The sequence below is a fragment of the Girardinichthys multiradiatus genome, chromosome 3 (genome assembly GCF_021462225.1).
Source record: "Girardinichthys multiradiatus isolate DD_20200921_A chromosome 3, DD_fGirMul_XY1, whole genome shotgun sequence".
Classification (NCBI taxonomy): domain Eukaryota; kingdom Metazoa; phylum Chordata; class Actinopteri; order Cyprinodontiformes; family Goodeidae; genus Girardinichthys; species Girardinichthys multiradiatus.
Genome location: NC_061796.1, coordinates 3,524,689 through 3,550,941, shown reverse-complemented (window position 1 = coordinate 3,550,941; position 26,253 = coordinate 3,524,689). Strand labels below are relative to the sequence as shown.

Genomic DNA, 26,253 nt, shown 5'->3' with positions numbered 1-26,253 from the left:
AAGAAAATAAGAACATTTTGAATAGGAGTGCTTTTAAAAAAATACTCTTTCATCATTTTCAAAATATGTGCTCAGTCTATCATTCTAAATCTTTAAATGTTTTTTTAAACAAAGAAAGTCAGAGAACGATGTGGAATTTTTAAATGTTCATATTTTATCTAGTGAAAAGGGTCTTGCACTCTATCAAAATTTATCATTATTGCAATATCGCTATACGAAATATCATTATGGCAAAAAACAGCTTTTGAATGGAACAAATATTAGCCAATGAATGGAAAGTACAACTTAGTATTTTATTACCAAAACAGCAGAAACAGGTGGATGCAACTTCTTCAAGAAAACCACATTGGTGAGCTGGAAATAATAAACTGAATTTATTTCCCAGTAGCTGGATTGTCTGCCTGGGTTTTATGTTTGCATCAACCCAAAGAACAAAGATGTTAATGCTATTTAGTTAAGTATTTGTTTCCTTGTTGGTAGTCATATCATTATCACGACATGCACATGAATTAACACCTATGTCAAGTTTTTAAAATATGTTGTATCCCTATTGAGCAAATACTTTTAAAATACATATTGGTCCCAGCAAGTACTGAAAGCAGAGGTTCACTCATGAGCCCAGATAAATAGTAGTTTGGAAAATTAAGTATCTTTATCTAAAAAGTTTAATGTTGTTGCCTGTTTAAAAACTTTCTCGCACAACTATATTTGAGGATAGTTTTTATTAGTTTTAGGTTTTTACTCTCTCTAAACTTTCTAATGTTGCTGACCTCTTAAAATGTCTAAAATTATTAAGTAACTAGGTAACTTTAGTAATTGAGTAACTTTTGTAAGAAATATGTTTTTAAAAGTTTCTATTTTCTGGAGTATTTATTCCAAATTGGAAATGTTCTAATTTCAAGGATAATCTCTTTTTTAAAGAACACAAATTTACATGTTTTGTACTGTTTTGTTCATATGATTAAAAACACCTCAATTGAATGATTGTATGCTGTAAGGGAATCATTCATAAACACATTTTACTGTTTGCTACAGATGCCAGTCCTAACTTCAGAGACCTCCTGGCTGTGGTCTGTCTGTCCCATCGAGCTGAGCTCACCGTCCGGCTGGACGTCTGTCGCAAGGTCAGTCCTCTCACATCTTATCTTAAATGTAGACTTTTGGAAGCAAGTTTGCTGCCAACAAATCCAAGATAATTTTCTGTTTCTTTTCAATTTCCTCCAGCTCTTTCATCTGATCTACTCCAACGAGGATTATGTGAAGCAGCTCGCCAAGCAGCCCAGCTGGCAGGATGTTCTGACCAAACTCTTCGTGAAGGAGTCCTTGGAAGCCCACGATGTGAGCATCACAGATTCTGTTAACCACGGCTCCTTTGCGCCAAGCTACCGGCCGCCGCTGCGCAGGGATCCGTCTGTGGTCGTAGAGGACTCTCGCACTGACATCTACATGAACTACCACAACTCACAGGACGAGGAGGAGGAGGACGACAATTGTGGTCACCGGGACATCTCTGAGGGGTTCTCTGATTTATCCCAGTCGCCTTCTAGTGGAGGCGGAGGCCAGCTAAAGAACTACAGCAGCTCACTTCATTTTAAGTCGTTTGATTCGGTGGATCAGGGGAGCCACTCATCCTCCACCTCCAATCCGGTTGACATTGCTTCTCCTCGACCGGACGACGAGGGAAGAGACTACCAGCCGCTCTCCCCATTCGGCATATCTCCTTTCGATTTGGAGTTAGGAGGCATGGGGGACACCAGCACGCACACCCCTGCAGGAAGTCTGACCAACACACCGTCTCCTCTGGAGCACTCAAAACCATTTTCACCACTAAGGCCGAGGAAGAGCTCCAGTTTGTCTAATGTGCTGGATGACACCAGCTATGGGACAGACCCTCCTACTGGAGACACCATCTCCAACACATCCAACCCTCAGGTATATCTCCTCCATTTACTCAAAGTTTAGTTTTATTGCAGGTGTGGTTACAGGTTAATGTGATAGACCAGCAGAGGGTTGTGCCTGATTGTGAAATGGAAGGAAAAGAATACACGGTTAAGTAATCTGAAAGATTTGGCGCACATTTGTAGTAAGGCCGTCTGAACAAAGGTCTTTCACTTCAGTTTGAGATGCAAGCCTTTTGGTTTCCGTTGATCTCTGTTGCACACATCTGGAGACTGAAAACATCTGCCCCAGTGTCAAGTATTTTGCAACTTTTACCAAGTTTTCTCCCAGGATTGTCCTGTATTTAGCTCCATCCTTCTACTTAAGAGCTCTGACTAGCTTTCCGGTCTCTGCTGAAGAGGAACATTCCCACAGCATGATGCTGCCACCACCATGCTTCACTATGGTTAAGTTGTGTTCAGAACATGCATGACTTTTAGTTCTTCTGACCAATAGATGTTGTTATCTGAGCTGTGGACCTCTGCAGCTCCTCTAGAGTGACCACTGCCCTCTTGGTTGCTTCTCTGATTAATGCCCTCTTTGCTTGGTTTGTCAGTTAAGGTGCCTGGCTTTTTCCTGATAGAGTCGCAATTGTTTAGGAGATGGATCGATCAGGTTTCTGCTAGATGTTCGAAGCTTCGAACATTGTTTAATAACTTAACTCTGTTTAAAACTTCTCCATGCTTTTATCCATGATGTGTCTGGTGTGCTCCTGTTAAACTATCAAAGTCCATTAATGGTTGCGCTGGATTTTATTTCGGTGTTTCTGAGTAAAGGCAGGTGAATACCAAGGCATGCCACATTGTTTATCTGGTTATTAGTAAAAAACTACAACCATTATTTTTTGTGTTGGCCTGTCACTTAAAATGCCAATAAAATGTGATAAAGTGTGGAAACGATCAGGGCGCCCTTAAACATAGTTCTTCATTTTCACATGTATCTGTTTGTACTTCAGCAGACCCCGGAGGAGGAGCTGTGCAACCTGCTAACCAACATCGTCTTCTGCGTGCTGTGGAGTGGCAGTGGGGCTGAGGGGCCTGAGGACGTGGTGTGGAGGGAGAGGGGTCAGGTATTTTCTGTTCTCACCAAACTGGGCTCCTCCTGCCAACTGGTCCGTCCTCCTGATGAAATCAAGCGCAGGTTTGTTCTGCTGATTTTAACAAGAGAACCTATGCTAATAAATATGATGATGTTGTCCAATGTTATGTTAAATGTATTTCCATTACTGTGCATGGCAGTCTTTTGGAAATGATGCTGGAGTCCTCCCTGTCAGACCTGAGGGATGCACAGGGAGTGTCTTTGCCCTTCTGTCCCAGTCTGGTCCGGCTCCTCAGGCTGCTGCAGGACTTCCTTTTTGCTGAGGGTACAGACAACAGAACGCTGTGGAGTGAGAAGGTACTTTGTGATTACTCATAAATCATAAAGAGGAAGCTCTATATGATTCGCCAATTGACTAAGAGACAGCAAAAAGTATCTGTCTGATAGTCTGTGGAGAAATATTATTACTAGCTACTCTAAAAGTAGTCTTTTTACTATGAAAAAGCTGAAGAACAAATTAATATTTTGACAGAGGATGATTAAACTGTGGTAAAGGGTATTTTCTTCAGTCTGAGACGTTCGCTGTTCTCAAAGAGTTGCTGATAATGGTAATGAACTAACCCAAGTTGTCCAGAAACACTGTTGTAGCTGATTTCTAATTTGTGGAACTGATTATCGTTGCATATGAAGAAGTATAAAGATACATACAAGTAGGTTGTTTGATAGGATTAATTTTCACTCTTCTTTGACCTAGTTGACTGCAGTATATATATAATTATAGAGGGAGGTTTAAATATTAATGCCAAATTTACAAATTATTCGAGTGACCTTATCTGGCTTATAATAATAGACTTTTCCTAACTTACAAAAGGCCACACAGACAATTATTAGGACTGATAAATATCAAGATAACTTAATCAGGGCTTCCAAACCCTAAGAAACCTGTAATTAGGCCATCCAGATATCAGCATATTTTTGTCCCACATAGACCTGAATCACTGAATCCCAGTCCAAAATACAATGCATCCCGTGCTAGGTAGTGTTGTAAAACATGAGTGAAATAGCTGTTTGCTTTCTAACAGATTTCTTCTATTTTTGCTTTTTTGTCAAACTTAAATGTTTCAGATCCTTGAACAAATTTTAACATCAGACAAGGACGACTTGAGTAAATACAAAACACAGTTTTCAAATGATTATTTCATGAAACTGTTTGGTGAAACTGTAATTATTCACTCCAGCTAGCCAAACCAAGGGTGGTTTAGTCCGAGGACTTCAGAATTACGGATTCACAATAACCCTTTTGAAGTGCCCGTCATGCATCTCCCTCTAGATATAATTTACCTAACATTTCTGGCTGTGTATCTCAGCCACTTCACATCGTAGCAAGCTACGGAAAACATAAGGGTGCTGGAGTGATCTAGTCAAAGCCTTGACTTAAATTGAAATGCTGTCATATGACTTTAAACATGCTGTTCAAAACTCTTCCACACCAATGTTAGAGACTCATTGCCAGTTATTGTAAACACTCTGTGGTAGTTGTTCCCAACAGGTATTGGGCCTAGGGGCAGTTACTATTCACACTAGGCCAGGTTGGTTTGGATAAAATAAATCATCTTTCATAAATGCTATTTACTCAGGTTAACTTTGTCTTATATCAACATTTATTTGATGCTCTCAAACATAGCGCTGTACTGGTTATACAATTCTACATAGCTCTCTAAGAAAGTTAATTATTCAGTTTAAAGTTTAGGCAATTAAATAAAAATGAATATTTTATGTGAGATTCATGGGTCGGTTTTTGTTTAACACAACTGTTGTCTAAAATTAATTTACAGGTAAATGTTTTTCCATTCTTCATAGAATAAGGCAGTAAATACAAGCCATAATCAACTGGAAGTGTCTATGGGTGGTGTCACTGTTAGACATTAGGTCAAATGCCACTGTTTTGTGTTTGAGTCAAGGTTGGGTTTAATTGCAGCTCAGGGTGTACCAATGGTTTACTCAAAGGTGTGGAAACAGGTCTGGCCTTCTTTCTCTGAGTCCTTCTGTTGACAGCTGTTGTTTTGCTGCAGATCTTTGAAGGGGTGGTGAACCTGCTGGACAGGTTGCAGGCCTGGCACAGCACCCCCGGCAGCCCTGGAAACACAGAGCTGAAGGAGATGGCCCAGATTGGCCTGCGTATCATCACAAGTTACATCCACCAGCAGAACTCGCAGGTCAGGTGCACCCACAATCCCACCTGTTGAGCACACAAACTCTAGAATGACTCCTCTGACTCTGACAACCTAAGCTCATTAAAGATCAATATCTGCAGAAGGCAGTTCCTGAAACATGTCTAAAGGAAAAGGAGTATTTAACTTGATAAGTGATCTCAGATAAAGAGACCGTTTAAATACCAAGCCTTCTATGGCTCACTTTGCAAAGACATTGTAGTCATTCCTGTTGGGGAGTGTTCAGTATGAAAGGGCAGCTCCCCTGTGAGTTATGACACTTGCTGATATAGAACTGTGGAATAAAGGGAGCACTCGTAAATTAAGTTGACCATCTGGATTTTCATTACACGCTGCTCCTGTGTGTGGATATAAACTACTTGAACTCTTCTTAAAAATGTAAAAAATGTCTCTTATAGAATAAAATTATCCTAAACATCACAGATGAGGGTCTTATGGAGATGATGGAGTGTGAAGACAGTTCAGTTAACTAATAAAAACAGTGCTCATAAGATTCCTTCTAAATCTATCGACAGGAAGTAAATTTGCTTGTGTAAAGTTTTCACTTCAATATTTACTTTAAAAAGTGTTATTGCAACTTCTGCTCTGAAATAAATGTTAGATTTGCTCTGCCAGTAGTAGGGCAGAATGGTAAAATTGATGTCATCAGGACTATTTTGTGTTTGTAGACAAATGCAATAATATTGGTAACTTAAGATGCACCGATCAGAATATTTCAGGCCAGTACCAATTTATTTTCATTCCACTTTTGACTGACGCTGTGTTTTTCCTTTTTCTTTCTGGTGACTTTAGCACATGACTAAGGGAAAGATCTGCTGGAGGGTTCTTTATAGCAGCAGTTTTAAATAGGGCAGAAACAAGATGAAGGAATTTCAGAAGTATCGTCTTCTATCGTCTCATTTGTCTTCCACTCAAAAAAAGGCATCAAATGACATGCTGTTGGTTATAGACAGAAAATATCTGGGACTATTATGTTTGTTGTTGTTATTGTATTTGGCCTGCCCATTAAGGGAATATTGGCAGACTCTGTTCTCGAGCCAGTAGGTTGGTGCATATATATTTCAAAGCCGGTCTCAGACATGAAAATAATGTTCATCCTGATGTATTTTTACATTTCGCCACAATTTACTAATTAAATTTCAGTCTTGTACTTTACCAACTATAACCTTCAAAAGTTTGTTAACACTGCCCAAGATATGAGAAACATTATTGTCCTCTTGGCCTAAAGTCAAAGTTTGCGATTTGTTTTTTAAATCTAATCTTTTTAAATTTAAATATTCCTGGTAGTGTTGGCCAGATGCGTAACTTTTTTTCTTGCACAGTTTTGGTTTAACACATGACTGAAATAACTTGGAATAATATCAAAGCAGAAAACATCGTAAGCCATTTAGACATTGATCAAACAGTAGCATTTTATTTGTTTTAACAGTAGTGTTACTGGGTTATTGTTTTATTGATATTTTAGTACTTTAGGAAACCAGGTACTGTTTCTGTGATGCAAACAGGACCATATATGTTTTTGTAATTTACCTCAATCTGCTGATATAGATTAAATGAATTATCATAAGTGTACATTTTGATCTGATTATTAATTCAGTTAAAAGTATTTAAATTTGGTCAGTGACTTATAGATTGCATAATAGGGCCTCATCATTATTGTTTGTGCAGCTGAAAGGACATAAAACATTTGTTAGCTTCTCAAATTACATAGGTTATCATTTCTGCCACCATGCCTATTGTGTTTATCTTTAGATTTTTCACGTCTGTTCATTCAAACAACCAGTTTTTCCTGAATGAAAAGTCAGGGAGATTGCTTTACTTGCTGCAGATGAACAGATAAATGATTCATTTAAAAACGTGTTTGTGTGTACTAAGGTTGAAAAGTTAGTTGGAGTAAACAAAGAATGACTGAAAAGGCTTTTTGTCATAAATATAAGCTTTTGCTTTGGTTGAGGCAGCTGACACAAAGAAAGCATGACTTCGGACCTATATTGAACATGCAACCCTCTGAAACACAATAACATGATACAAAGAAGAAGGAAAACAAAAAGAATAAAGCAAAAGATGTTCTACTAATCATCTACTTTTTCTTAATTAAATGTTGCTTTAACTATTGGCAAATTCACTGGCAGGATATATATATATATATATATATATATATATATATATATATATATATATATATATATATATATATATATATATATATATACAGGTCCTTCTCAAAATATTAGCATATTGTGATAAAGTTCATTATTTTCCATAATGTCAGTGATGAAAATTTAACATTCATATATTTTAGATTCATTGCACACTAACTGAAATATTTCAGGTCTTTTATTATCTTAATACGGATGATTTTGGCATACAGCTCATGAAAACCCAAAATTCCTATCTCACAAAATTAGCATATCATTAAAAGGGTCTCTAAACGAGCTATAAACCTAATCATCTGAATCAACGAGTTAACTCTAAACACCTGCAAAAGATTCCTGAGGCCTTTAAAACTCCCAGCCTGGTTCATCACTCAAAACCCCAATCATGGGTAAGACTGCCGACCTGACTGCTGTCCAGAAGGCCACTATTGACACCCTCAAGCAAGAGGGTAAGACACAGAAAGAAATTTCTGAACTGAATAGGCTGTTCCCAGAGTGCTGTATCAAGGCACCTCAGTGGGAAGTCTGTGGGAAGGAAAAAGTGTGGCAGAAAACGCTGCACAACGAGAAGAGGTGACCAGACCCTGAGGAAGATTGTGGAGAAGGGCCGATTCCAGACCTTGGGGGACCTGCGGAAGCAGTGGACTGAGTCTGGAGTAGAAACATCCAGAGCCACCGTGCACAGGCGTGTGCAGGAAATGGGCTACAGGTGCCGCATTCCCCAGGTCAAGCCACTTTTGAACCAGAAACAGCGGCAGAAGCACCTGACCTGGGCTACAGAGAAGCAGCACTGGACTGTTGCTCAGTGGTCCAAAGTACTTTTTTCGGATGAAAGCAAATTCTGCATGTCATTCAGGAAATCAAGGTGCCAGAGTCTGGAGGAAGACTGGGGAGAAGGAAATGCCAAAATGCCAGAAGTCCAGTGTCAAGTACCCACAGTCAGTGATGGTCTGGGGTGCCGTGTCAGCTGCTGGTGTTGGTCCACTGTGTTTTATCAAGGGCAGGGTCAATGCAGCTAGCTATCAGGAGATTTTGGAGCACTTCATGCTTCCATCTGCTGAAAAGCTTTATGGAGATGAAGATTTCATTTTTCAGCACGACCTGGCACCTGCTCACAGTGCCAAAACCACTGGTAAATGGTTTAGTGACCATGGTATCACTGTGCTCAATTGGCCTGCCAACTCTCCTGACCTGAACCCCATAGAGAATCTGTGGGATATTGTGAAGAGAACGTTGAGAGACTCAAGACCCAACACTCTCGATGAGCTAAAGGCCGCTATCGAAGCATCCTGGGCCTCCATAAGACCTCAGCAGTGCCACAGGCTGATTGCCTCCATGCCACGCCGCATTGAAGCAGTCATTTCTGCAAAAGGATTCTCGACCAAGTATTGAGTGCATAACTGTACATGATTATTTGAAGGTTGACATTTTTTGTATTAAAAACACTTTTATTTTATTGGTCGGATGAAATATGCTAATTCTGTGAGATAGGAATTTTGGGTTTTCATGAGCTGTATGCCAAAATCATCCATATTAAGACAATAAAAGACCTGAAATATTTCAGTTAGTGTGCAATGAATCTAAAATATATGAATGTTAAATTTTCATCACGACATTATGGAAAATAATTAACTTTATCACAATATGCTAATTTTTTGAGAAGGACCTGTATATGGGCTGCACGGTGGCGCAGTTGGTAGCACTGTTGCCTTGCAGCAAGTAGGTCCCGGGTTCGATTCCCGGCCTGGGGTCTTTCTGCATGGAGTTTGCATGTTCTCTCTGTGCATGCGTGGGTTCTCACCAGGTACTCTGGCTTCCTCCCACAGTCCAAAGACATGCCTGTTAGGTTAATTGGTCACTCTAAATTTCCCTTAGGTGTATGGTTGTTTGTGTGTTGCCCTGCGATGGACTGGCAACCTGTCCAGGGTGTACCCTGCCTCTATTTTTACCCCTCATTAAAAAAAAAGTCATTAAAAAAACCAGATCATGTGACATGTAACATGATGCAATCAACATATTTTTTATTTCTTCTCGATTTAAATAATTTGTCTTTGCTGATCCTCAGGTATGTGAGATGGCATATTTGAAGCTCCACAGTCTCCTCCAGACTGTGCTCTGTCTGAGCTGGGAGGAAGTCTGCTTCCTGCTGGGGAAGCTTGGCGCCCCCTTGTGGCCAGAACTTGTAATGGAAGAAACTAACTCCAGTCGTTTGGAGACTTTCTCCCAGCTGGTGCCCATCATGAGGACTCTGCTGGACCAGCACGCAGACCCCATTGCCCTCCAGAACCACTTGCCCAACTTGCCCATCACCAACGGTAGCACCACCTTCGCCGAGGATCTGAAGGTTTACTGTAACGCGCTGGAGTGGCAGAGCTTTTACAAGCAGAAGGTCTGTGTCGTGACAGACTTTGTGTATTTTAAAAATGGCTGACATCTATCTTGTGTTTAGGGAGTTCATGGAGCCTGATCCTCTGTCTTTCAGATACTCTGTTCTTTGTCAAGTTCTTGCACACACACCTTTTTTTTGTAATCTTGTATTCTGGTCTGACCTGTTACCTCCCAGATTGTTTCTAAGATATTTACTCCAAAGTTAAGTTTAACTTTTACTGCTTTACATCACACTTGTTAAACTTTCCTTCAGTGTGTTAGTTATGCAGTGGTGTATACTCGAACCCAAGGCAAACTGCTGCCAAGCAGACACACTCCACTCCAGCCGAGCTTCGATTCATCATGCCTCTGTGTGACATCGCCTGCTTATAAATCTGTTTTGTTTAGTTTTCTTCTGTATACGGATCTTCCAATACATTCCGCACTGTGGCAGAACTTTGGCTGCTGTAAATGTTTATAACAAGCTTTAAAAAGGCAGTGGTCTCAGACGCTGAGAGCATATAAACTGTCCATACAGGGTTTATTTATAGAGTTTGTGTGTTTGTTTTAGATGTATGTAAGTGAGTGTATTTTTGTTAACTCAAATGGGAACATAGCAGCTGAGCAGCGCTTTTTGATTCACATATATTGAAGTAAATAATAGGTTAAAGTTAGCAGTGACTTCAGGCTGTAAGGTATGTAAGTTATCTGTCTGAGGCTTCCCTTACAGCTCTGGGTCTGTCTGTTTCCCAGGTTCAGCCCACCATGGAGCAGTACGAACTGGACACATTTGGACGGAGTCATGATATCATGTCCAATTTCTGGAACTCCTGCTTCGATGATCTAATGAGTATGGCATTTAAACGTGACAAAGACAGATCTGACAGCAAGTCCAAGTTTCAGGTTGTGTATATTTACGGTTTGATACAAATGTATTCATTCATACGAGGCCCGCAGCATTACAGATCCTCTACCATGGTCAATGTGGTTTTTTTTCAAGGATTTTATTTGATCGACTAACAAAATCTTTAGTGTGTGGTTTTTTTTAACATTTTATACACTTAAGCAAGCCATATGTGAAAGGCTTTTAATGATTCAACCCCTTTACTGTGATACCTAGTAATAAATAGTGTTATTTAATCGTAGTATAAAGACAGCTGTGAAGGCCACAGAGGTTTGTTAGAGAACATTAGCCACATGAAGACCAAGAGACATTGGGAGGTTAGGGAGAAAGTTGTGGAGCTGCTCAAAGCAGGGTTATATTCAAAGCTTTGAACATCTTACAGACCACTGTTTAATCCATCATCTGAAAATGGAAGGAGTATGGCACAAATGCAAAACTGCCAAGACATGGCCGTCCACCTAAACTGACAGACCAGGAAACAAAAGCATTTCTCCGAGCAGCAGCCAAGAGGCCAATGGTCTGGAGGAGCTGCAGAGATCCGCCACTCAATTTGTTGTCATTTACCAAATAATCTGGCTTTTATGAAGTGCTGAGAAGAACATTAGTGTTGAATGAAAGCCATAAGAAGTACTCATTGCGATTTACCACTAGACATGTAGGCAAATACATTGAAGCAGTTGCTCTGGTCAGATGAGACCAAAATTAAATGCTACATTTTATGTGTGGAATAAAACTAATCCTGCACATCACCCTGAACACAACATCCCTATGGTAAAACAAATGGAAGCATCACACTGTGGGGATGCTTTTCTTTAGCATGGACTGGGAAACTGGTCAGAGTTGATGGGTGGGGCTAAATACCTGGCAATCCTGGAAGAAAACCTGTTGGAGGCTGCAGAAGATTTGAGACTGTGGCAGAGGTTAACCTTCCAGCAGAACAAGCTTAAAGATATAGCCAGAGCTACAAGGGAAGGGTTTAGTTTAAAGCTTATTAATGTGATGGAATGTTCGAGTCAAAGTCCAGACTTTGAGTTATTTTGCAAAGAAAAACGGTTATCTAGATGTGCAAGCTGGTAGAGACATACCCAAGAAACTTGAAACTATAAGAGAGGCGAAAGGAGGTTCTACAAAGTATTAACTCAGTTGGCTAGAAATAAAATGCATGCTATACAAATTTGAAAGCCAGGTTTGATTTTTACAAATATTTGTTACTTTTTGTTGGTATGTATAAAATCAGAAACAAAAATGCAAAACTTTGTAGTTGTAACATGACAAAATGTAAACTGTCCTCACATACCTCCAGCAACTTCATAAGACCCCTCAGATCTGATGTGTCTCACTGTGCAAACAGGAGGTGATCGTGGACCCCTACATGAAGCGAGTTCGCAGTGAGAACAACAGGTACGTGATTTGGCAGAAGCAGAACTCCAACCAACTGGGGGTGGTGTGGCAGCACTGGAGAGTTCTCCGCAGACTTTTCACCTGTGAGAGGGGAGCATGGGCCAACAGGTACGACTGCATCTCATGTCTCAATCTGTTGTTCTTTCTCTGCCTCTTTGTAAGCCTAAATGTCCTGAGTTTTGTTTGTCTCATGCTTGATGTCAGAGTTCAGCCAGAGGTGAAATGGAAACTGTCCGGTGCTGAAACTTATTCAAAGATGCGACTCAAACTTGTACCCAACTATAACTATGATTCACACAGTGAGGCCAGCGCCCTGAGGGATAACATGGGTATGACATCGTTATATTGATCTTTTCTTTAGTTTTTTTGGCAAACCATTAAATAAGTCGTGTTGCTGTGATCATCAGGAGCTGAAAGCCCGCGCAGCTCTGAACCACTCCCATTGGCTGTTGCTAAGGAAGCAAAAGTAAGCGACATGGTGGATGATCATTTGGAAGATGAGGATCTCGTCTTTTTGGATAACAAGTATGTCCACAACTTTCATTTGGATAATTCAAATAAGGGCTAAAAATCTAGAAGAAAGCGGCCTTACGTCTGACCCGTTCAATGTTGCCTTCAGAGGGGAAGGAGAGGACGAAAGTCAGAAAGAAAAACTGGTTCTGTCTGAAGACTGTGAGCTCATCACCATTGTGGCTGTGGTGCCGGGTCGACTGGAGGTCACCACACATCATCTTTACTTCTATGACGGCAGCAGTGAGAAAGAAGAGACCGAGGATGGTGAGAAATGTGTGCTGCTGAAAGCTACACCTCTCTGTTTTGTGGTTCGTCAAAGGTTTCTGTCTCGGATGACTCATAAGTGTGCCTCCCTTCTCCTGTAGGAATCGGGTTTGATTTCAAAAGACCTCTGTCTCAGCTTCGGGAAGTCCATTTGAGGAGATACAACCTGCGACGGTCTGCGCTTGAGCTTTTCTTCATCGACCAGGCTCATTACTTCATCAACTTCAGAAAGAAGGTCATGTATATGTTAAATTAAGGAACTGGATAATTACAGCTTGAAATGCTGTGTGAAAACAAAAAACAACAAATGTTTGGTTAAAATAATGATCAGGACTTTTACCAATAATCTTTATTTAGAGCTGCATAATCTGTTCCCAGTCTTCATCGTAAAATTAATATATACAGTATTGTTAAAGATTTTTTGCTTTCAATATCTGTGACATATTTTACGGCGGTGCACAGTGGAGCAGTTGTTTGCACTGTTGCCTTGCAGCAAAAAGCTCTTGGATTTGAATTTTAGCCTGAGGTCTTTCTGCTTGGAGTTTGCATGTTCTCCCTGTCGATACATTGGTTCTCTCCGAGTACTCTGGCTTCCTCCCACACACCAAAACCATGCCTGTTAGGTTAATAGGTTACTCTAAATTGCCCTTAGGAGTGAATGTGTGTGTATGTTTTTTTTTGTCCTGTTTGTCTCTGTGTTACACTCAATGGTGACGTGTCCAGGGTGTACCCTACCCCTCGCCCAATGACCATCACAGTTAAGTACAGTGTGTCCATGAAGATAGAGAGAGAGAGAGTAATGGCCTCAAAGCCGTTTTAGATTTTAATGTGTAAAGTTAGAATATTTTTAACATTTATGTTCTGAGATATTGATTAAAGTGATCACAGCTTACTCTGAATTGAACACACATGCTCCTGCAGCGGCTGTGTGTGTAGTTATTCTTCCTAGTAAATGCGTCTCACAGGCTTTAATTCTTAAATATCTAAGGATTGTTATAGCCTTCTTTAGACACTGTCACCAATTATGTCTTTAGATAGATGGTTGTAATCCCGATTGGAGCTCCGTTTTTTCATGTGTCTCGCAGTCGGGAGTCAGGAGAGGTGCAGTTCACCTAAAATTGATTCTACCAACACATTCCCACTGGGTTTGAAGTGGGTTTTTAAATAATAAACACTATGAAACAGTCTGAGAATAAAGCTGTTTTGGTTTGATGTCACTGTTTTAATCCCTTTCTGGACTTTGGTTTTACGTTGGGCAGAGATTTATGTCCCCAGACCAACAGCAGGTCTGGGAACACAGATCAAAAAAGCTCTAAAATGATGAATTTCACATCCTTCAGGTACGAAACAAGGTGTACTCCAGGATTCTTGGCCTGCGACCCCCGAACCTGTTTTACTTCGGCTCCCGCTCCCCTCAGGAGCTGCTGAAGGCGTCAGGACTCACTCAGGTGTTTACTGACATCATGTTTCAATATGAATCCAATTTCTTCAGAGTTTAACTTTAACGCTTTAACACTTCAACGTTTCTCACCTAATATGATTTTGAACTTTATAGAAATGGGTGTACAGAGAAATCTCAAACTTTGAGTACCTGATGCAGCTCAACACCATTGCTGGGCGTACGTACAACGACTTGTCCCAGTACCCTGTGGTACGTACTGCAGTGCATCTGTAGCTTTGGTTTTTTTACCTGTGGCACACAAACAGTATGAGAAGGGATTTTTGTCAATCCGTGTATGTTGCTTCTCCTCAGTTCCCCTGGGTTCTGTGTGACTACACTTCTCCTGTTCTGGATCTGGAGGACCCCTCAGTTTTCAGAGATTTATCCAAGCCTATAGGCGTGGTCAACCCACGTCATGCACAGAACGTCAAAGAAAAGTAAGGGGGCTTTATTAACATAACAAAAACAGATATTTCTTAATTAAAATAGTGCATAAAACGATCCTTTTCAGATCATAAAGTCTAACAAATATGTTTGTGTCATCAGGTATGAGAGCTTTGAAGACCCAACAGGCACAATCGACAAATTCCACTATGGCACACACTACTCTAATGCAGCAGGAGTCATGCACTACATGATCCGCATGGAGCCATTCACCACCCTGCATATCCAGCTGCAGAGCGGCAGGTGAGAACTGTGGCTAAAACGCAGTTTATTACCCAGTTTTTGGTATGTTTTCTGTTCTCACGCTGCAACATATCGCTGTCTTTCAGGTTTGACGTTGCAGACAGACAGTTCCACTCGGTGTCAGCGGCTTGGCAGACCCGCATGGAGAGCCCGGCTGATGTCAAAGAGCTCATCCCGGAGTTCTTCTACTTCCCGGAGTTCCTGCAGAACATGAACGGTGAGATGTTTTACAAGTACAGGTTTTTTGGGATATGTTCTGCAATACAAAGGTAATATATTCATATTTTGTGCTAGGCTTTGACTTGGGCCGCTTGCAGATATCTCAGGACCTGGTGACAGATGTTGTACTGCCTCGTTGGGCAACATCAAGAGAAGACTTTATCAGGAAACACAGGAAAGCCCTGGTGAGCCACCAATAACATCCAGAGCTATAAAACTCAGTCATGCATCTGTTGCCGGAGTTACGGTGTATCACCATGAAAACAACTCTTAAATTGCAGGAATCCGAGCACGTGTCCTCCCACCTCCATGAATGGATTGACCTCATCTTCGGATGCAAACAAAGAGGAGAGGAGGCGGTGAAAGCTCTCAATGTCTTCTATTACTGCACTTATGAGGGTAAGGTTGCAATGAAAACCTTTGAGAAGAAACTAATTTAAAAACTGCAGTGTTTTTGCAGTGACACTTCCTGACTATTTGAAAAGGAAAATATGTGAAGTGTGTTTTTCTTATTTGTCTGCAGACCAACAGAATATGGGCAAGGGTAACCATTTGTATTCTTTTGTGTGCATTTAGTTGTTTTTGTGTTCCTGAACAAGTTTATTTAGGTTTTCAGCCAATCATAACATTGAAAACAAAAAAATATCTGAGCTAAATGAAAAAGGTAAATGTAGGATTACTTTGCTCCCATTTATGGTTAGTTTCTTGTGTGTTTGTTTGTGTCAAATGGGTTTTTAATGACAAAAAGAAAAACATGATACTAAGGATAAACATGAGTTGTGTGGTTGTGCTTCTTTTAACTTAGCTGTCAAACGGCTTCAACAAATGAGAAATATCAAAAAGAAAATCGTGTTTTTACTGAAATTTTCAGTAGGCCTTAAACTGTAGAAAGGCACTTTGTTTGCTTTCATCCACAGTTTTATGATGCCACTGATCTTTTGCTTACATATTTATATGACCTTTTATGAGAAAACAGTTTTTTATTATGTATCCAGTTTTCAGACTGAAGGCTGTCACTTTAACATCTGTATACACTCTTTATAATTATTGGCACCTCCAGCAAACATGTAAAAGTATTGTTTTTAAGACTTGATGACCCCACTATTTTACCTTGCCATTCTGCTCACTGTGCATGGGGGTAAGATAAAGCTAGGTATGGTTTAAGGATATTTTATATTTTTAAACTATTGCTCTGTCTATAGATAATGGCAAGTTTAGGTGAGTCACTGTTTTGTGTTGTAGCCAGCTCCTGACCTATGAAGATCAACACAAATCTGACTTGCTTGAAATGCATGTTCTCTAGTCTTTTCAATTTTGAAGTGCAGCTAAGGAAAATGTCACTCCCTCTGTCATGACATACCCCAGGGATTATTGCCACTAATTGTGGCATTGGGGATTTTTTTATTCAAATTAAAAGTTGTTTTTTTCTATTTTTTTCAGTGTGAGATTATGCTACTACAATATAGTTTATGATATAATATAACAAATTATTATAAAAGCGTAATTTAATGGGTTGTTGCAGGTGCTGTGGATCTAGATGCAATTGCCAATGAGAATGAGCGAAAAGCCTTGGAAGGCATCATCAGCAACTTTGGACAGACTCCCTGTCAGCTGCTTAAGGTATGAAAACTAATGAGCCTTCTTAGAGGTTCCAGATATTTATTTGGTAGAAAAATTTTGAAATAATTTTAAACTATTACAAATGAACAATGGCTTAGCATTCTAGCTTTGTAATTTATCATAGCAGTCCTCTCTATTTAATATCCTTCAGGAGCGATTGTTCAGCAGCTTTTTAAAGAGATGTAAATTTCAGATCCTTGCAGATGCAGAGATTTGAAATGCAGTAGTGAATGGCAGTTGCTCCATCTTTAGCTCTGCATTAGAAAATCACAATGTTTTTTTCTCAAATCTATGTCTCTGAGCAGGAGCCTCACCCTCCTCGAATGACGGCCCAGAACGCATCCCGGCGGCAGGCCCGCCTAGACTCTCTGCCTGCGAACATCTTCGAGCACCTCGGGAAACTCCGACCATTCGTGGAGGTGAGGTCTTGCTTGCTCATCTAGTTCCTCTAATTTAATGACTAAATGCACTGTACTTATTTACATGTCTACATGGCTCTGCCTCAGGTGGTTAGTGATGGACTTCCTCTGATCCAAGCATTGGTCCCAAAGAACCAGAATCACTCCATCATGCACGGCTCAGATACCCTGGTACCACAGTAATAACAGTAATCATTTACATATGTAGAGGCTTTTTTTATGCCAAGACCCTTTTTTCTGTACAGGTGACTGTAAGCTCAAGTGGTTTGATCGGGACACACAGCTGGCTTCCGTATGACAGAAACATCACCAACTACTTCACCTTCACTAAAGACCCAACAATGACCAATCTGAAGTGAGTGAGATTGTAGAAAGCCCACTGTGAGCTCTACGTGGAATAGATGCTTTAGGTTAACACGGGCATATTGAAAGCTTGGTCTTGGTCGCATCAAGTACACAGCTGACTCGCCTGTTTTAAACTTGCTTTAATCTTTCACCGTGTTGCAGGACTCAGCGTTTCCTGGCAGGACCTTTCTCTCCTGGAGTGGAGCTCGGCGCTCAGTTGCTGGTGGTGTCCAACGACGGTCGTCTGCTGTTCAGCGGGGGACACTGGGACTGCAGCCTTCGCGTCACTCAGCTGGGGAAGGGAAAGCTGGTGGGCAGGATGTGCCGGCACATCGGTGAGCTCACTGTTAATGTATGGAAAAAGTTTTCTTTTCTTCTCTTGTCAGCATGAGGTGATTTTTTATGTATATTTTTGTAAGATGTCGTTACCTGCTTGGCTCTGGATCTGTGTGGCATCTACCTCATCTCTGGCTCAAGGGACACATCCTGTATAGTGTGGCAGGTTTTGCAGCAGGTGAATATCTTTACACCCTCTGTACACATCAATAATGAGCCGCTGTGGCTGGAAGTGAAACATTCACATGGGGTGTTCCTTACTCTCATTGTCCTGCAGGGCGGATTCTCCAGCGGCCTGTCTCCTCGGCCGGTGCAAATCCTCTGCGGACATGACCAGGAGGTGACCTGTGTGGCCATCAGCACTGAACTGGATATGGCTGTCTCAGGGTCAAAGGTCAGAGATATTACTCTTCAGCACAACAAGATGTGGTAAAAAAAACGTAGTGACCAAAATTTTATTTTGGAACTTTGGATGCCCAGCTTCGAATTAAAATGTTTTCCTCTCGTGGTTTTTCAATCAAAGAAACCTGTTTCTGGAGCATTTAAGGATACAGCAATGCAGGTTTAGGAGAGAGAAGTTCTATTTGAGCTAAATATTTACAATATGCCTCCTACTTCTTGGAAGTTCACTAACAAAGATGGCTGCTGTTGTTTAGGCTTCGGAGGCCTTCTGTAACACAGCTAAAACTGATGTGGGTAGTCATTCCTTTCTGTTGTTTGGGATATGCTCAGATGCATGTTGCATGAATGTCAACACATGATACAAACAATATGTGATGGGAGCTTCAACCAGCATTCTCAGTGTGCTATAAAGGAAACTATGTTGCGGTGCGTACTTTCTGCATCATATTCTGCACTCTCTTTACTCCAGATGGAGGTTTCACAGCACCTTGTAACTCATTGTGGGAAAGCATCTGCAGCAGATGTTTCTAAACTTCTTTGCTAAAATGATTTCAGTAATTTCTGCTTGTCAATTAGAGATCAAAGCAGTCTGTTTGAAAATTAAATTAGATTAGTTGACGTAGTCCAAAAATGCAACTTTTATATGTGTTTTCCTACAAAGGTTCAAGTCTGGAATTAAATTAAAATATTTCCCAGATTTAGCCAAATAAGAAAGAAATATGTGTATAGCAGAGTTTGATTTCCTGCCACATTGTTCATCCATCTATCCATCTGGCAGTTTGACCGTCCGTCCGTCTCCTGAAAGTCTGTGCTTTGAACAGGGGCAAAACAGCTAACAGCAAAGTTAGCAGCAAGATCTTATCTCATAACTGTGGGTACAGTACAAAATCCAACAAGTCAGAGACGGTCGTAAGTCACTGATCACATTAGCTGTTCAGAAAGCATGCGCTGGTAGAAAAGCAACATTCTCAGCTATTCTCATCGGATCCCAGACGACTGCAAATAAAAAAGATGCATGCAGTTACCATGACATCACTTGTTGCTTTCTCTGCTGTGTGTTATCTCGTTTTTGTACGGTTAGAAATGACCAAATTTGGAAAAGAAAGTGGAGCCTTGGAGTGATAGTTAAAGGCTGATTAGACAAAAATGTGTGTCTTTGAAGTCTAAGAAGTGGTGGAAGAAGGAAACTCTTTCAGGAGGAGGACTTTTACCATGTTATACTGTATTTCTGTCTTTTCTCCCAGTTTATCCATTGCTTCATCACATTCCTTAATACCTCCACCAAATATAAAATGATATGCAACTAATTAGAGTCCCATTCTTGCCTTTATGTGTTGATGCAGTTTGTTGGTAACTCTTAACGATCCATTTGTGTGAGCAGCTGTTGCATTCTTCCTGACCCCCCGTCTGTGTTGCTCACTTCTCAGGATGGGACTGTAATTGTGCACACGGTCCGACGAGGCCAGTTCCTGCGAACTCTGCGGCCTCCTGGCGACGTCAATTTATGCTCCCCGATCGCTGCGCTCCAAGTGGGGATGGAAGGCCACATCGTGGTGCAGAAATCTCAGGAGGAATGCTCTCACAGGAAGGTACATACATACAGTGTCCAGCAACAGTATGTATGCCCCTTGAACGTTTTTACATTTTGTCACCTTACAACCTGAAACTTTTCTTCAGCATGGACAGAGAAGCTGGTCAGGGTTGTTGGGAAGATTAATATAAACAAGGCAATCCTCGAAGAAAACATGTTGGAGGACGCAAAAAAAAAAAAACAAACCACTGAGGTGGAGCTTCATCGAAATGTAAACATTCGGCCGAGCTACAGTGATATGTGTTTGGATGTCCAATTAAAAGTCCAGGGCCTAAATATAAAATACATTTTGCAGTTGTTTAATACTGAAATTTTTTACAAACCTTGTATTATCTTTCTTCAGCAAATGCGTGCTTCTTTATGTTGGTCTACTACATAAAATCATAAGAAAATACATGTTTTTGTGCCTGTAATGTGACAAAATATGAAACGTTCAGGGGCTATAATTGCTTTTGCATGACCCTTTGCACCACAGTCCATATGGAAGAGTACATAATTCCTCTTTCTTCTACCGGGATTTATGCCATGCTTTTTCCTTCAGGGCAAGCACTCCATTCATGTTTACTCTGTGAATGGCTGTCTGCTGTCCTCTTTCACCATGGAGGAGCAGATTACTGCACTTCACCTGGTGTCTGAATACATTATCCTGGGGACCATGCAGGGCAGCCTCCACATCCGGGATTTAATCAGGTAAAGACGTTTTGAATATTTACAGACCTTGCAAAAATTTTCAGTCGCTTTTCACATTTAGCCACCACATAAAGTAAGACCAATTTATAAAATGAAAAGGTAAATGATGCAAGAAAAACATGCATCAAGTGTTTTTTGTCCCCTGTGATTCAATACTTTTAATACTTTAAATACTTTATTACAACTGCAAATCTTTCAGGGAACCTCTCTACCAGCTTTCCACTTCAATGCCAACATATCTGCCCAATATAATCTGCAAAATAGCCTAAACTCAGTCAGAATGACAAGCTTTGCTCTCTCTATTGAAGATAAGCATCCTCACAGCATGGTGCTACCACCACCATGTTTCACAAAGCACCATCTGAGAAACCTCAAACAAAAGGTCTAGCTCTTCTAATATCTTTCTGTTTTGCAGCCTGGATTCTCTGATAACGCCCCTGGCCTTGAGGGTTTCTGTGAGGAGTGTGTCTATCACTAAAGAGTTCAGTCACATACTCGTGGGACTGGACGACGGGAAGTTAATAGTGGTGGGGGCGGGGAAGCCTGAAGAGGTGAGAAGCCAAACTTCAAGAGAGTGTGAAATTGAAAGAAAGCAAAGGGGGAGGAGGATAATTATATGCAGAGTACCTGGTTCTTAAGAACCAGGTTTTTCAGATGATAATGTGTTCAGTGTAATGCATCTGTTTCAACCCCCCTTGTGAAGAAAAACCATTTTCCCTCCTCTTCTCAGGTTCGCTCAGGACAGTTCTCCCGTCGCCTCTGGGGCTCCACACGCCGCATCTCTCAGGTGTCGGCGGGTGAAACCGAGTACAATCCTGCGGAGAAGGCTGGCAAATAAGAGAAACGGCGGCATGAGGACTCAATAATGGCCTTTCCTTGAACAAACTGGGAAAACTTTACTTATAAGCCACTGATATCTCTCTGAGAGAGAAACTATACACTGAGCACTTTTTAAAAAATACCCAAATGTTTTTAAAATATTTTGTTGCAGATTTCTTCAGCAGGTGTGCTGTTTTCAATCAACATCAATCCAAAGAGTGGCCTTGCTTGTCTCGTTTCTGGTGGAAGAACTTGGGGGTGGGAGGGTCTTTTAGGCTGTAAACTCATGATGGACTGCGTGAACTCTTTGAGTCACATTTCAGGGGGAATGACTCATTCTGACTCAGACAAAAATGAAAATTACAACCCAATTCACCTCAAGCAACTCCTTTGTGTTGTCAGAGCCACAGCTGGGATCTCTGCGCTCTTTAAAACCCTCCTAAAGCCATTGATTGGTAACGGATCTTCTTAAAACTCCTGGAAACTTGAAAGTCACAAAAACAAAACTGCAGTAGACTTTTCTCGAGATTTCCACGCTGCAATACTGGTGAATGCCACAAGAGGGTTGAACTTGTACAGATAGTTTGTTGGGAAGGGGGGGTTAACGAAGCTTGCGAACCTCTGCTATGTTGTGGGTTTTAGTGTTTGACAGAAGCTTCGATTTGCAGCAGAAATGCACCGCAGTTTATGGGTCTGCATTCCTTTTTAGGCTCTGAGAAATTATAACCTGTTACAATTAAAGCAGCCCCGCTTTAATGGTCAAGTATGTGAACTACATTCACTTTCTTAAAATGACAGTTGAGCTTACATCTGATGAACCTCAAAGAGAGAGCGTTTGGTTGCCTTATACACACAATCGGCCTTTATGAACAGCTTAATTTACCAGTTTCAGCTTTTTGTATTATGCCACATGCCTGCATCCTTGTTTGATTTTTGTCAAATAAGTGCCTTTTTTCCCTCCACTCCTGGGTCTTGTAATAAACACTGAATTCCAATCAATGATTTTACTGTAAGATGTGACACTTTGTGACTTAGATGTTGAAGAGATGTTCTGAATGAAAACATCAGTAAACCATTATCGGCATGAATGTACTCGCCTCTGCTGCTATTGTAGTGGGAGAACATCTGAAAAATGGTGCGATGACTCTGACACACGTGAGTCTACAGGTCCATGAGTGGGTTTTGTAAGAATTTTCTTCCTGTCTGTTTTATTTTTATTGTTGTAGTTGGAAAAAACTTGTGTTGTCATGCTGGGAGAAAAAAACAACAGGAACACAAATTACCTGCTGTTTTTTAAGGAGAAACACAAAGGAAACAAAATGCTACAGTTCAAGTCTTTCACCAACACACATTCAAATAACAGTTCTTTGCAGAAGTAAAGTTTTCAACATTGTGTCACATTACAACCACAAAACTTTCAGTTTTTTTCTTAAAAATAGTTTGTGGCACTGGTGGCCTTTATTTATCAGTAGCTTGACAGTATGAGCCTAGGTCCTGTGAGGTGCCTACAATTAAAACACATATTAAAAACATACCCCCCTCCTCCCATAAAATTGCATTAAAATGTATGCTATAAGTGACCCAGGGTCAGGAATTGAACCAGGAACAACTGCATCAAATACCATAGCCTCCACATATGCTGTGCCTGCTCTACCGCTGAGCTTCCCAGTGCCCCGACGTTCAGGTTTTTAATTGAGATTTTATGTGATAAAGCAATAGAAGGTAGTTGTGAAACGGAAGGAAAATGCCACATCAAAACTGTGGCGTGCAGTTGTATTCAGCCTGCCTTTACTTTGATACCCCTAAATAAATTCAATTCCAACTAAATGCCAGCTAATTACTAAATAGAGTATGTGATTTAATCTCAGTTAGAATGCAGCTGTTTGGTAAAGGCTTCAAATGTTTGTCAGAGAACATTGGTTCAATAAAAATAAAAAAAATCCAAAGGCCAAGAAACACCTGAGACATGTCAAGGATAAAGATGTGGTGAAGTTAGCAGAGTTAGGTGATAAATGACATCCCAGGTTTCTAACATCTCACAGAGCAATGTTCTGTCCAGCAAGAGTCAAGGACTAGTGTATGGCAAAACTACAAACCTACCAAAACATGGCCATACAAATAAAGAACCATTACACTGCTGCCCGCTTCACCACTAAAACTAAGAAAGTACAGCACATCACCTCAGTTTTAAAGTCCCTACACTAGCTCCCTGTATCTCAGAGATTAGACTTTAAAATACATCTATTAGTTTATAAATCACTGAATGGTTTAACTCCAAAATACATTAAAGATCTGTTGTCGTCGTATGAACCTTTCAGACCACTCAGGTCTTCTGGTTCAAGTCTACTCTGCAGCTCCAGAATCAGAACCAAACATGGAGACATCATTTCTTATGCTCCACTAATCTGGAACAAAGTGCTGATACCCTGAGTTATTTTAAATCAAGTTTTAAAACCCATTTGTTTGGAGTTGCCTTTGACTGTTCAAACTATTAACTGAAACATCAATTTCAGTCCACCTTTCTTAAAAATTCTTTATTATGTCAGTGCAATGTACTTTTTTCCCTCTGTGTTTTCTTTCTTTGTGTTTTCATCAAGTAAAGCACTTCAAATTGTTGCTGAAATGTGCTGTACAAATAAAATTGCCTTGGCTAAAGTCACAGACGAGGCAAAGGGAGTTTTGATCATTGAAGCAGCCAAGAATCCCATGGTAACTCTGGAGGAGCTGCAGGGATTCACAATTCAGATGGGAAATTTGATTGATGGAAAACTGTGTTTTGTTTTTTACAAATCTCTTCTTTATGGAAGAGCGGCAAAAAGTAAGAAGTCCTGTTAAAATCTTACCACAAGCTATTAAGGGAATACAACAAACATGAGGAAGAGGTGCTTTTATCAAATAGGACCAACATTAAACTTTTTAGCCTATGTGCAAAATCCTGTGTAGCAGAAAACTAACCCTGCACTTTACCCTAAACACACTATTCCCACAGTAAAACATAGTGGTGGCAGCATGATGCTGTGGAGATGGGAAGATGAACTGAGGTAAATAATGGCCAATTTGGGAAGAAATCCCATTGGAAGTTGCAGAAGACTTGGGACTGGGCTCCCAGAGCTACAGTTGATTGGTTTAGATGAAAACATGTTCATGTGTTAGATTTAGGTCAGGGTCATTCTAATTGAATTTCTGTGGTGGAATTGAAAATTGCTGCTCACAGCTGTTTTCCATCCGATCTTACCAAGCTTGAGCTATTTTGTAAAAACAAATTGAGGGAAAAACTAAATTTTTAGATGTGAAAAGTGGTTTTTACTTGCAGAGTGTAGGGTTGTTCTAGAAAGGGTTGACTCTTTGCTGAATGCAAATGTCCGGCAAACTTTCTGATTTTTCTTTGAAGAAATTTTTGAAAACCATCGTTTTCCTTACATTTCACAGATACGTGTTTCTTTGTGTTTGTCTGTTACAGTAAATCCCACTAAAACCCACTGAGGTTGGTAGTCATAATGTGAAAAATATGAAGAAGTTTAAAAGGAGCAAATACTTTTACAATCCACTGTGTGTGTGTTTTAGAAACCATCCGCGATTTTAAATAGAGGGAGTTTAAATCAAACTATGGATTTTGTATTTGACGGTTGGTTTATAAATCCTGCGGCCTTACCTCTATTAGTTGACATTCCGTCAATTGGAGTTAATTTTTACTTTTCTCGTACTTTGTAATGTAGCATTTATATTGTTCTCGGAACATGTTGATTATACAGTTCATTTGTTAAAACCCATACTACCTGATCACCTTAATCCACACGTCTTCTCTCCATTGTTTTTACCTAAAGTTGGCTCTTTCTGTGAAAACTACCTTAAAATAGGCGGTAAATGCCTGAGGAAGATCGTCTATTACTCAAAACCGAGCTCTTATTCGAACCACAGAAGGATGGGAAAACGGATCCTGCAGCCACAATCATATATCATCCAGCTCTACTGTAATCATAGCCTTGCATGCATCTGTGATTTTTAACCCTTACTGGAGTTGAAAAGGTCACGGGGAGCAGCCATGCATGGAGTGGACGTGGGGGGCTTTGATCTCCTGATGGAACATCCTGTCAGCCTTGCCATAAACACCTCCGTGGGGGAACAATTTACAGGGCTGGGTGGGGGAGGAGGGGCTAAAGTGGGTGGTAAATCTAGACCCCCAATCAAGCAGAAACTACAGAAGGAGGGTGAGGAGTCGCTGTCTGTGGTGTGCTCACTCTGACAGAGGAGGGAGGGTTAACACTTCACTCTCGGTTATAGCCCTATTTTTTTCATTGATCCAGCACCCACCCCCGCCTTCAGACCTGAGGGCAGGTTGAGGGGATGATTGTCATCAAATGCTGTAATCTTGGTGCTGTTTAAGATTTTCCTGCTACACAGAAACCGCAACTACCACCAACAAGCCCACCTCCTCCCACCTCCATGTGAGCCATTTCCATCTGGCCTGTGGACAAGGGGGACAGTTTTTATTAGCTGAGCAATGTTATTATTGTTTATTAGAAGAATCTCAACATTTTGCTATAGGTTTATTCACATGTGACAGAAACATCTGGCCAAAAATGACTTGATATGACTTTCTAATGCGTGTGAAATGTTTTTGCAGATTTGATAACACTGACCTTAAAATTCAGGCACATGGTTAAACCTTTGTTTGTAACTAATAGCAGAACAATGTTTTGGATGCATCCTCTTCCACATCACAATTTTGTGAAAAATTCAACCGTTGATTGGAATACACTTATTTATCTGGGGAAAAATGACTCGTTAATGCAATAACAAAATCATCATCTCACTAATGTTGCCCCTGGTGTTAGTGCTTTGTACAATTGCCTATATAGATGCACTTAGTAT

General features: G+C 40.5%; 1 protein-coding gene across 3 annotated transcripts in view; it reads left to right on the top strand.

Moving 5' to 3' along the window:
- nbeal2 (neurobeachin-like 2) overlaps window positions 1-24,042 on the top strand; it is a 55,757-nt gene extending 31,715 nt beyond the window's left edge. For all 3 annotated transcript variants that reach the window (XM_047360792.1, XM_047360794.1, XM_047360793.1), the window contains 30 exons: window positions 1,036-1,124; window positions 1,225-1,932; window positions 2,894-3,078; window positions 3,177-3,333; window positions 5,049-5,192; window positions 9,429-9,752; window positions 10,484-10,633; window positions 11,986-12,143; window positions 12,240-12,364; window positions 12,443-12,560; window positions 12,655-12,812; window positions 12,914-13,047; window positions 14,153-14,260; window positions 14,368-14,463; window positions 14,566-14,690; window positions 14,800-14,940; window positions 15,027-15,157; window positions 15,235-15,344; window positions 15,441-15,558; window positions 16,682-16,779; window positions 17,085-17,198; window positions 17,286-17,369; window positions 17,444-17,553; window positions 17,706-17,878; window positions 17,963-18,057; window positions 18,157-18,273; window positions 19,709-19,870; window positions 20,414-20,562; window positions 20,978-21,113; window positions 21,293-24,042. In XM_047360792.1, coding sequence (XP_047216748.1) covers window positions 1,036-1,124; window positions 1,225-1,932; window positions 2,894-3,078; window positions 3,177-3,333; window positions 5,049-5,192; window positions 9,429-9,752; window positions 10,484-10,633; window positions 11,986-12,143; window positions 12,240-12,364; window positions 12,443-12,560; window positions 12,655-12,812; window positions 12,914-13,047; window positions 14,153-14,260; window positions 14,368-14,463; window positions 14,566-14,690; window positions 14,800-14,940; window positions 15,027-15,157; window positions 15,235-15,344; window positions 15,441-15,558; window positions 16,682-16,779; window positions 17,085-17,198; window positions 17,286-17,369; window positions 17,444-17,553; window positions 17,706-17,878; window positions 17,963-18,057; window positions 18,157-18,273; window positions 19,709-19,870; window positions 20,414-20,562; window positions 20,978-21,113; window positions 21,293-21,400 — 4,625 coding nt within the window. In that variant the 3' untranslated portion in view covers window positions 21,401-24,042. The remainder of the gene's footprint in view (window positions 1-1,035; window positions 1,125-1,224; window positions 1,933-2,893; window positions 3,079-3,176; window positions 3,334-5,048; window positions 5,193-9,428; window positions 9,753-10,483; window positions 10,634-11,985; window positions 12,144-12,239; window positions 12,365-12,442; window positions 12,561-12,654; window positions 12,813-12,913; window positions 13,048-14,152; window positions 14,261-14,367; window positions 14,464-14,565; window positions 14,691-14,799; window positions 14,941-15,026; window positions 15,158-15,234; window positions 15,345-15,440; window positions 15,559-16,681; window positions 16,780-17,084; window positions 17,199-17,285; window positions 17,370-17,443; window positions 17,554-17,705; window positions 17,879-17,962; window positions 18,058-18,156; window positions 18,274-19,708; window positions 19,871-20,413; window positions 20,563-20,977; window positions 21,114-21,292) is intronic.
- The last annotated feature ends 2,211 nt before the right edge of the window (window positions 24,043-26,253 follow it).